General features: G+C 35.7%; 1 protein-coding gene and 1 pseudogene across 1 annotated transcript; one reads left to right on the forward strand and one right to left on the reverse strand.

Moving 5' to 3' along the window:
• Positions 1-331: 331 nt before the first annotated feature.
• Positions 332-3,564, reverse strand: LOC146922044 (protein TRANSPARENT TESTA 16-like). The gene is made up of 6 exons (XM_085710813.1): positions 3,346-3,564; positions 2,078-2,162; positions 1,716-1,883; positions 1,244-1,285; positions 1,074-1,115; positions 332-855 (listed from the first exon to the last, which is right to left on the reverse strand). The coding sequence occupies exons 1-6, from the start codon at positions 3,531-3,533 to the stop codon at positions 724-726; spliced, it is 657 nt and encodes a 218-aa protein (XP_085566939.1). The 5' UTR covers positions 3,534-3,564; the 3' UTR covers positions 332-723.
• Positions 3,565-5,730: 2,166 nt separating this feature from the next.
• Positions 5,731-7,614, forward strand: LOC146922045 (uncharacterized; annotated as a pseudogene).
• Positions 7,615-12,385: the final 4,771 nt, after the last annotated feature.

Genomic DNA, 12,385 nt, shown 5'->3' on the forward strand with positions numbered 1-12,385 from the left:
AAGAGTGGATTCCCCTAAAAGAAAAACAAAATCGCAAGTCAAAGAAGGGTGTAGAGCGTTTTCCAGAAAAGTGGGGTGAACAAGTGAAAACTGACTGCGTTTTATTTTATAGAAAGGGTAAATTAGGTAGTTTGAGTTAAATGTTGGGATCAAGGTATAAATGTAGGGGTGTAGGGTAAAATTTCCATCCCGAAGTCTGATTTGGGCCTTAGAGAAGCAAACCGAATAGTCCATTTTGCAGACTCAAGCATTTGAGATGCTATAATAAGCTTCTATATATATAGAGGCTAGTGCTATAACGACAATAACTATAATGATGACAATAAATATATTACCAAGACGTATAGTATAGCCCTTCTTATATTATATACTATGATTAAGATATATAGTATATACACGCAAATCAATTAAAGTTATCCGTGAATATCTAGGTATCTGCTACATATACCTAATTAATACTTCCTTTTAAGTCATAAATAAACACACAAATATAGGTATACTTGTTATATGGAGTACAGCTCCAACACTTAACATGAAAAGTAAAATTAATAGTGTCCAGAATCAAGCTGCAGGATATATGGCAGGGCATGATCGATATTCCACAATTCCATGTTACTCTGCAAGTCACAATTCCAAAGACATGTCAATAATTAAACATAATATTATATTATTAATATAAGAAATTAATTAATGATGTTTAATAATATATACCATTAACTATTTTCATGGCTGATCGAGGTCCCAATTATTGAGTTCATAATCATGAAAATTTGGCTGAGCTAGCTGAAGAGGTTGGTCCTCAAAAAATGCAAATTGATCCATTACAGCCATGTTTTCCATCATTGCCTTGTGCTCCTGATCAATTAAATTAAATGTCCAAATTAGTATTCCATCAAATTACTAATTGATTGGTAACATTAAATAGTTTAATATGTCATTAAAAAAAATTAATTAGTTTAATACATAGTTTGTTTTTTAAGGAAGTTTAATACATAGTTAATGTATGTTTATATATAAATCCAGATTCAAATTCAATAGGTGGTAATAACATTAGTAGGAGTAAATATTCTTACCCAGTTGGATAAATTGATATTTTCATCTTGCAAGATTCTTTCCTGAATCACAACAACATGTATACATACAATTATGGATCATGTGTCTATTAATAGTCAATGATAAAGGTGGGAACTGTGTTTGAGTACATGTTAACTAAAGAGAGGGTTAGTTTAATTATATATGTTACCTTCCTTCTCAGATTATCCATTTGCTGCTGCATGAGCTCATTCTGCATTAAAAATAATGTGTCAATAATTTTTGTTGAAGGATAGTCATGAAAATATTACAAGGTAAATTACAAATTGGTCAGTTTTTTTTTTTTTAACAGAAAAAGAGATAATATTGATTAAAATTAACAAGAAGTACACTCTAATCTAATTACATATATAGAAAATTAAATAACTAATGAAGACTCCATAAAGGTTACACCCTTGCAAACAATCTTGAAGATTAATACACCCAGACCCTATGTTTCATTGATATATTGTTTTCATTCAACATTTTGATCAAGTTAATTTCATTTTCATTCCTATGCGACAAAAACTATGAAAGTTATTTATTTTTGAATAAAACAAAAGCCAAATTAATCAAAGTTCAGGAATATTGAAGAAGAAATAAACTAATTACTAGGTAGAATAGATAAATTAATTTTAACTAACCTGGCGGTTTCGAACTTTAGCAAGAGATAATTCTAATTCATGTACAATTTTAGTCAAGTCATCAAACTGTAAACCCTTCATGTCATCTCCAAGATAACGTTGAATTCCCAATTCAAGACGAAGACTTTCCTGCCTTAGCATTGGTATGTCATGGAACATTTCTATTTCCTATAAACAAATATTTTACCAACAAAATTAATTACATTAGCTACTAATTTATTTATATATGGGTATCGATCTTGTAAAAAAAGAATAATATAAATAATTTGTGCATATAACTGAACTCTCTCACACAAACAAGGCTTTATTAATTTTTCATAATTAACATTAAAGAAAATTTAACATATGATTGAGGCTCATACCCTGGGGTGAATCTGTTGATCATCATGTTCACCCATAATGCGTTTACCTGTACTTCTCTTGTACCTTTCAATGATTTGGTCCATCCTGAAAAAAATTTCACTTACTAGATCAAAATCCATGACATAAAATAATATCATACTTTATAATTTTTTTTTCCACTATCAGAAAACAAATTAAATAAAATTCACAAAAACAAGTATAACATGTTGGTCGAAGAAATTCTCTAAACACCAAAGTTAAATAACAACACAAGAAATTACAAATGTTTCCACAAACTCTCAATTTTGACCTTGTTACTTTTGATGTAAATGAAATAATTGATGCAGCAAGAGACAACTGTAATTTGATTCTATAATTTGTAGCCCTATGAAAATCACTATAGGAAAGTTGAAGTTACATTCATATTCATTATCTATCTCCATAAATATGTTGTTGAAAGTGAAATGTACATAATCTCCGGCTTATAACATGAAATCATCATATACATATTTGTGATATTGGCTTGCGTTATCATCAGAATAATAAACTAACTGTCCATATCTTACCACACTAAAGTTGGTTAACCTAGTTTGATCGAATGAAAGAGACCAATAACTTCACTTTATGTTCTTGTAATGACAATTTCTCTCTCATATACACACAAAAAAGAGAAATTATATAACATATTAACTTAGAAGAAAACACCAAAATGAATCCGTTATGCCTTTATGGTGCATCGTCATTCAAGCAAAAGTATCATATATATTTTCTAACCCCAAAAATTAAACGCTTTTTACATTAATTTTGAAGAAAGAAAAACAATTAATCAAAATTCAAAAAAATTAGTCCAGAATATATAACTTCCCTCGAAATGTTCATGTAAACCAGAACATTGATTTCTCTCTCATACAGACACAACAAATTAGAAAAGTATTTTGATCTATTTTTGTGTGTGTAAATCAAATCTCCTAGAGAAAAGTAATTAATCAAAATTTTGAAAAGTAACCCCAAAACAAATTAAAAAATTTACATTGAAGATTCTAAAACACTTGAGTTTACATATAACAAATCAAACAACTTTACAATGCAAGAGATCTAAGAGAAAAATCACTACCAAAAAAAAAGATCTTAGAGAAAAATATAAAATGAAATATTGAAAGGTATAGATGTACAATTAGACTGCAGTTCTCCTCTACAAATGAGTTTACATCACACAAATCAAACAACTTTACAATTCTAGGGATCTAAGAGAAAAATATAAAACCAAATGAAGCGTAAATACATATACCTGGTGGAATCAGAACAATACTGAGAGAGTTTTCCCGTGCTTGAGAAAATAATGAGGCCAATTTGAGCTTCACATAGCACTGATAACTCACGAGTCTTCTTCAACAATCCAGTTTTTCTTTTTGAAAATGTCACTTGCCTTGTGGTTTTGTTTTCAATCTTCTTAATCTGAATCTTAGCACGCCCCATCTCATAGAACAAACCTCAAGCTTGCTAGAATTTTTTTTTTCCTTTGATCTATTTTCCTTCAAACTTGTCAAAACCCACTTGCTGTTTGGTTTGTATCATGAAGGGAAATATATGAAATTTGCTAAAACAAGAAAAAGGTGAAAATATTAAAATTGCTATAAATGGAATTTTGTAGATTTGTTTTGAAACCACAATGAATAAGAATCCCTGTGTGCAACATTCATTGCCATGTGCCAACAAGAGACCAATCATCACATATTTTGAAATTAAGTGTTCAAGAACATAGTTTCAAAGTACATATATGCAATCTATATGGCTTATTTGTACATGTAGATTTTGGTCATATGTGCCACACATTGTTAGTTGCAACCATTATTTGCTTTTCAAAATATGTTACAACCATGTGGTAAATAATATAATAAATTGGTGAAAACATGTCGATCATTTTAGTTTGTCTGTCACATTTTTTCATTAGAGGTTTATGATGTACGTTAATGCATATACAACATCTCTACGTAGATACTATTTAAAAAAATAAAAAATAAAAAAATAAAAAAATAAAAACTCTATGTAGATATATGCAACACCATTCCTACATCTTGGGAACACTTTTCTTGAAAATAGTTACCTTGTACACGAATAATTTTCCTATAAGCAAGAAATTACATGGACTATTTTAAACTTTTTCAGTAAAAGATTCTCAACACAAATGACTTTTAATTTGATTCAAAATATAATAATGTTACAAAATCCATCAAACAACTTATTACATTAACAATATCTAAGCCTAAACACACTTTTAGTTCTTCAATTTTAACTGAAATATGATTCAAGTCTCCCCCTTCTAAATTTTGGATTTTAATCTCTTTGTTTCACAAATTTCAGGATTTTTTTTTCCCACTACTTACTTTGGAAGCTATAAATTAACTTCTAAAAGAAAAGCTTATTTTTTTATTACCTTGTTAAACTCCAAGCAAAATCAAACACCAAGTTTCTTGCCTCAAACAAAACACAACAGCCTCAAAGTCTTGTTCGTGCAGCAACTCAAACCCACTAACTAGTCAATCTCACATACATGCGTCTACATGGCAGAAGTGACCAAAACTTAAAAGTTCTAGGGATGAAGGGGTTTTTCGACCAGAACAATAAAAAGGTGGATTAAGCTTGTTGATTGAGTGAAACTGCTACAAGGGTTAAGATTTCATGGTTGCATGTGGGTGTTAGCCTGTAAATTTTAAAGGCTATCATTAAATGCAGTCAAAGGAGAGTTGACCTTATCATCAAGGAAACAAAGAACTGTTCCCAAAGTTTTATCGAAGTTGGACTTGCTGGGAGCACGTGCTTCAGTTCGACAGGCGAAATCCATCGAAGGACGGTTATTTCAGATAAGGGCGAGCAACAGATATCTCCAAAAAGGCGCGTTCGAAATTCAAATTAGATGGATAAGACTTGTTAGTTTTTCTGTGGTTATAGGTTTGAATTCGAATGTAGGTAGTTATTTCTACTTGTATAAATAGTAGTTTTTCATAGGAAAAAAGGGTCACAATTCAATCATACAAAACTTACACTCAAATTATCCGTATGGAAGCGAGAAACGAGTTACAAGTTGCAATGTATGAATCTGTGCACCAATTTACATTCAATCAATGCAATTTACATTTGTCACTTTAAATGTTTTTACATTTTTACTTGTTTCTTTTGAGCAATTCAAGTTATTTTACTTAACGCATTTCGATTGGGTTCAACTGGGTTGAATTCGATTACTTTACCTGTTTTATTTATTTTAAAGTTCTTCAAAGAACAATACAAATCCTTATCAAAAGTTATAAAAAGAAGTACAAATATGCTCCTAAGATTTACTGGTTGATCTTGCAAGTAACCATGTTTAAACCAGCGGTTGTTTACCAAAAATCAGTGTAAGCAAATTGGCACGCCCAGTGGGACCGTTTTGTGCTTGTTTTTTTAATTACTTTACATTTTTCTTGTTCAATGTTGTTGATTAGCGTTGTGCATGTTATTGAGGAATAAAAAAGTACTTCCTGAAATGACACGCCCTCCGCCCATTCCAAATACAGTGGGATCGAATGCCGCTAGTTCGTCAGGAACAACAACAACGTCTACAACCACATCGTTTGGTGGTACACAAGCGGTACCAACTAGTACCATGACGACCGTGATAGAACCGGTCGAATCGACAATGGCCATGCAAACAAGTCAGGCCACGCCGGTGGTTACGTCGGCCACGCGAACAACTCAGGCCGCTCCAACGGGTTCCACTATGACTACCCAAATGACTCAGGCCGGTCCAGCATTCACATTGGCCGGGCAGACTTCGCAGGCCAATCCTAGTACATCGAACCAAGGATTGTTTAATCTTGGCACGAGTCGTCGAAATATGCAGTACAGCATGCCAACTTCCTTAATGCATGGCTTACACAAGAACTCATCCTCATTTTCTGAGAGTTTAAATGTGTCAATGCCCCAATTGTTCGCCCTTGGGGTGAGCGTTCCGATTGCAACGCCCCAACAGTCTTTAACAAATGCATCCATGATGGCATTAAGGCAACAAATGGATGAGGCCAACCATGATATGGCCAATTTAGTAACACAACAAATGGGTGCAGTAATTAATCCTTTGATTCGAGACACGACTAATAGTTACCAGGCACTGTCTGCCCAAATGGAACGGATAACCGATTTCTTTGGCGCTTCCCCCGCACACAGGCCTGTGAATCGAAACCCAAACGTTGGATCGGTAGAAAATCTTACAGCTAGTCAGAATAATCAAGTGCCTGAAACTCAAACCCAACCACTAAGGTTGCAACAGCCGGTTCAAGAAGAACCAGAAAGGGCACCAATATTGGTGAATAGGCACCAAGATGCGGACCAAGTGGTCATGCAAGCCCGTCGAAACAATTATGAGAGCCATAATAACATAGCAAATGTTGTCGAAACTTTGTTGGCCCAAAATGGTTTTAATATGGGTTTACATAGGCCAAATTTTATGTCAGCTTTATCTGAATATGTTTTAGAGACTGACTTACCAAGGAATTGGAAAGTCCCCAAATTTACCAAGTTTGCTGGGGAAACCAATGAGTCAACAGTCGAACATGTTGCTCGATATTTGATGGAGGCAGGCGAAATGGCAAACAATGAGAACTTAAAATTAAAATATTTTCCAAGTTCTTTAACGAATAATGCCTTCACTTGGTTTACTACGTTGCCTCCTCATTCCATTTATAGTTGGAATCAATTAGAAAAGGCCTTCCATGAACAATTTTACATGGGCCAGTCCAAAATCAGTTTGAAGGAATTGGCCAGCGTTCGTCGAAGGACGCATGAATCAATCGATGATTATTTGAATAGATTCCGTCTTCTCAAAGGCAGATGTTTCACTTCAGTGCCCGAACATGAATTGGTCGAAATGGCTGCTGGTGGTCTCGATTACTCTGTTCGTAAGAAATTGGATACCCAATATCTTAGAGACATGGCACAATTAGCAGATAGAGTCCGACAAGTCGAAAGGCTTAAGGCTGAAAAAGCTCGGACGAACAAATTTCCCAAGAAGGAAAAAATTGCTTATGTAGAGGCAGGAGACAATGATCCTGAATTCGATTGGGGATCAGACATTGTCGAATAAAATGAGATAAACTTGGCAGAATTAAAAGACTGACCGCCTTACACATGTAAATTGTTAAGGCCATCGAATGGGAAAAATCCCGAAGAGCCTAAAAACGACAAATACCCCCCTAAAACATATACTTTTGATGTTTCTAAATGTGAAGAGATCTTTGATCTATTGGTAGCAGATGGCATATTATTAGTGCCAAAAAATATGAAACTACCTCCTTTAGAGCAAAGAAAGAAACGAGTGTTTTGTAAATTCCATGGATTTTTAGGCCATAACTTATCTCGTTGTACACGTTTCAGGGATTCTGTTCAAAAAGCTCTCGATGAGGGATGGTTGAAATTTGGAGATAAAACCAAACAGCCAATGCAAATAGATGAAGATCCTTTGAAGAAAGCTGATTTAATGTATGCTGATGTGGTCGCCATAAACATGGTAGATATCTCTGAATAGTTGGGCACTGAATCCCCTTCGTTGGCCCCAGTCTCGAATGAAAGTCTAAAAATTGATGAGGATATGGCTACTATAGACCGTCAATCAGAAAACACAATGGTTACTGAAGACCAGTTTGCTGAAAAATGAAGGTGGCATATCCAAAGGCTGAGGAAGACTTAATCGATTTTCTCAACATATGCAAAATTTCCAATGCACATGCCATGCTCTGTCCAAGATGCAGTGCAATTTTCGACAAAGAAGCTGCAAAATCCGTCGAGGGGTTTCGACCCCAAACCAAGCGTAAAGGCGGATGGGTCGATAACCGGCCAAAATTCGGTTTCGACAAACGAGGGGTTCCTTACAAGATGAAAGCCTCAGAGAAAAATCCAGGGAAAAACCACAGGAAAACTTTCAATCCTTCCTCGAAAGCTCCTACAGATACTTGGGTCTTTTCTGGGGGCAAGAAATATGGTTACTCCGCTCCACCAACGAAGTGGGTGAAAAGAGTGGCTCCAACGTCTCATCAACAGGAGACATCGAATTCCAATAAATATGCCTACAACAACAATTATAAGGGTAAAAACCCCATGATGAAAACACAATGGCGAAGGTATCAACGCCAGAAAAAGACAAATGTGTTAAAGGACATTACTAATGCTGAGAAAAGGGAAGAAAAACAGGAAACTGTTTTCGAAATGGTCAAGAGACCAGCCACCGAGAGAATATTTCCTCCTTTGTCAATTTTGAAAGAGGATCTTCCAAAGGAGGATGAGGAAATGACTTCGAATTTTTCTGAATCCGATCCAAGTCTTGACATAGTATGTAATGTTGTGTCAGTGCTACCGTCTGAATAGGACGTACCCTCTGAGGTTAATGAAGTGGAAAGTGATTTCACTGAAGAAATGGCTATTCACATGCCATTATGTTATTACGTTATGAACAATGGATGTGTCGAGGATCAGCATGCAGTGTTCGAGAGGCCTGGCATCTCGATGATGCATCATCTTAAACCTTTATTTATCCAAGCCAAGATAAATGGTGTGGGGGTGAATAAAGTATTGGTGGATGTGGGTGCCACGGTAAATTTGATACCCCAATCCTTCTTAAGGAAAATTGGGCTTGTTGATTCTGATTTGAAACCATATAACATAGTCCTCACCAACTATGAAGGAACCACTGGCAATTCCCTTGGGGCTGTCGAAGTTGATTTGATAGTTGGAAGTGTGAAAAGAACAACCACGTTCATGATTGTCTCGTCTAAGGCTAACTTCAATGTGTTGTTAGGCAGGGAATGGATCCATGGTGTGGGGGCAGTGCCTTCTACGGTGCATCAAAGGATTGCTATCTGGAGAGAAGATGGTTTAGTAGAAAATGTCGAGGCCGATCAAAGTTATTTTTTGGCTGAAGTTAATACCATCACCAAGAAGAATTTCGATAAACAACTTGCAAAAATTTCTCCAGTATTTTCTTTGGGTCCTAAATATGTAGTTTCAGAAGATGAAATGTACACCATGAGACTGCATCCGGATTGCCTTGTATGGGAAAGAGAGCATGTGGATCATGATTACGTAATGGTAAATCATGAAGAGATTTCCCTAAGAGAGGAAAGTGTGCTCAGAACAAGGGCCTCAGCATACAAGAAGGTTACTGACGACCTCACTCCAGGATCAACAGGGTATGCAATCTCACCAACTGGGTGGGACGTCGAAAAGTAATCCATGATTAAGCCCAATTTTTGGGATAAAATTACGGCTTATGTGGCCGAAACTCAATTCAAAACGGCTAAAGAAGCCAAAAATTCACAAAAAGAGGTGATCAAAACTCTGGCGGAAGATGTTACTAATGACCTCCTTGATGATCAAAAATTGGATTGTATTTATGACGATGAACCTTTGGGTTTTGAAGAAGATCTTATGGGTTCTACCATTAAAATGAAGGCGCAAGATCCTCTCGAAGAAGTAGATTTAGGAGATGGCTCCGTCAAAAGACCAACTTATGTGAGCACCAAGATTCTCATAGAGTTCAAGGATCGAATAGTGGAACTTCTAAAAGAATATAAAGATTGTTTTGCTTGGGATTACAATGAAATGCCTGGTTTAGATCGAAAAATGGTAGAGCTAAAGTTGCCAATTCGACTAGATAAAAAACCGGTATAGCAAATTCCTAGGAGGTTCGCGCCACAAATCTTACCAAAGATTAAAGAAGAGATCGAAAGACTCTTGAAATGCGGTTTCATCAGAGCAGCCAAGTATGTAGATTGGCTAGCAAATGTAGTGCCTGTTAAAAAGAAAAATGGGACGATAAGAGTCTGCATTGACTTTAGAGATTTAAATCTCGCTACTCCCAAAGATGAATATCCCATGCCTGTAGCAGAAATGCTAGTAGATTCAGCAGCAGGATTCGAATATCTAAGTATGCTTGATAGATATTTAGGCTACAATCAAATTTTTATTGCTGAAGAGGATATTCCTAAAACAGCGTTTCGATGGCCAGGGGCATTAGGCTGTTATGAATGGGTAGTAATGCCATTCGGCCTGAAAAATGTTGGTGCTACATATCAAAGGGCAATGAATTCGATGTTTCATGACTTCATAGAAGACTTTATGCAGTTCTACATCAATGATATAGTAGTCAAATCCTCATCAGAGGATAGACATTTAGAACGCCTGCGCCAGTCATTCGAAAGGATGCGGCAATATGGATTAAAAATGAATCCGTTAAAATGTGCATTTGGTGTTTGTGCAGGTGATTTTTTAGGTTTTGTTGTCCACAAAAAGGGGATTGAAATCAATCAAAACAAAACCAAGGCAATAATGGAGACTAAAGCCCCTTCGACCAAGAAAGAATTGCAGTCTTTGTTGGGAAAAATCAACTTAGGAGGTTCATATCAAACCTAAGTGGCAGGACACAAGCATTTACGCCACTGCTTCGCCTGGAGAAAGATAGAAACGTAAGCATTTACGCCACTGCTACGCCACAAGCATAGGACACAAGCATTTACGCCACTGCTTCGCCACAAGCATTTACTTGATGAACCCTTCTATTTTGTCACCTCTTTTAAAAGATAGAAAGATGAAATTGTTTATAGCAACATCTGAAAGTACTATGGGAAGTATGCTATCACAAGAGGATGAAAATGGTGTAGAAAGAGCCATTTATTATCTTAGTAGGGTATTGAATGATGCTGAAACAAGATATCACCCCAGTGAAAAATTATGTCTTTCTTTGTATTTCTCATGTACAAAATTAAGCATTATATAAAGTCTTTTGATGTTTGTGTTTATTCTCATTTTGATATAATTAACAGTGGTGCTATAATCCCAAAAAAATTCTCGCGAATGCATCCCGACTATGAAAAAGCTTTGCTAACAAAAAAAACACACAGGCCCCACTTACCATTCAGGGGGGTTATACCACAATACAGTTGCGCCACGTAATGTCGGGAAGCTCTCGGGATGCAACCTGTCGGGATACAAAGCATTATTCTATAATTAAACATATGTTATCAAAACCTATTTTGCACAGCAGAGTGGGAAAATGGGCTTTAGCACTTACGGAATATTCATTGACTTATCAATCTTTGAAATCCGTTTAAGGCCAAATTATAGCTGATTTTATTGCTGATCATTCAGTGGAAGAACCTTTGTCTGGGGGCATTGAAAACCAGTGCTGGAAGTTGTATTTCAATGGTTCTAGTAATAAAAATGGCATCGGAATTGGGACAGTGATTGTTTCGCCAGACAACATTATAACTAAGTATAAATTTCGTATTAATCAATTTTGTTCCAATAATGAGGTTGAATATGAGGCCTTAATTACCGGTTTAGAGATCTTACTCAAACTGGGGGCAAAAAATATTGAAATAAATGGAGATTCAGAACTAGTGTTGAGACAATTGACCAAAGAATATAAATGTGTCAAGGAAGGTTTAATTCTATACCTCACCATAGCAAATGCGTTGCTCAAATGTTTTGTTCATGTTAAAATAAAACACATTCCTCGAATGGAGAATCAAGAGGCGAATGACCTTGCTCAAATAGCTTCTGGATATAAGGTTTCGAAAGATCAAGAGGAGGAACCAATTGAGATTAGGAATAAGCGTAGTTCGACAGAATCTCTCCCCAATAAATTGTCAACACCAAAACTTGGGGGCATGGAAGCATCTCATATACAAATACAAGGTACGAACTTGATCGAAATTTTGGTTGTTAACAATTTATCTGACGATGATTGGCGAAAGCCCATTGTTAATTATCTGGAAAATCCCGATGGTACAACTTGTCGAAAAATAAAATATAAAGCTTTGAGTTATGTGGTTGTGGGGAATGATTTATTTAAAAAGACTCCAGAAGGAGTTTTACTAAAATGTCTTGGAGAAACTGAGGCATATTTAGCCGTTTCCAATACTTACAGTGGAACATGTGGTACGCATCAAGCGGGCCATAAAATGAAATGGCTTTTATTTCGACAAGGATTATATTGGCCAACCATGCTAAAAGATTGCATAGAATTTGCCAAAGGTTGCCAAGGGTGCCAAGAACATGCTGGAATCCAACGAGTACTAGCAAGTGAACTACATTCGATAGTTAAACCTTGGCCATTTAGAGGTTGGGCTTTAGATGTAATTGGGGAAGTAAAACCTAAATCATCAAAAGGCCATAAATATATCTTAGTTGGGATAGATTACTTATCCAAATGGATAGAGGCAATCCCACTAAAGGAAGTTACACAGGATGAAGTGATAAGTTTTATCCAAAAACATATTATATACAGATTTGGCATTCCTGAA

The sequence above is a fragment of the Medicago sativa genome, chromosome 5 (assembly GCF_051527215.1).
Source record: "Medicago sativa cultivar Bolivia chromosome 5, Bolivia_mono, whole genome shotgun sequence".
In the NCBI taxonomy this organism is placed as follows: Eukaryota; Viridiplantae; Streptophyta; class Magnoliopsida; order Fabales; family Fabaceae; genus Medicago; species Medicago sativa.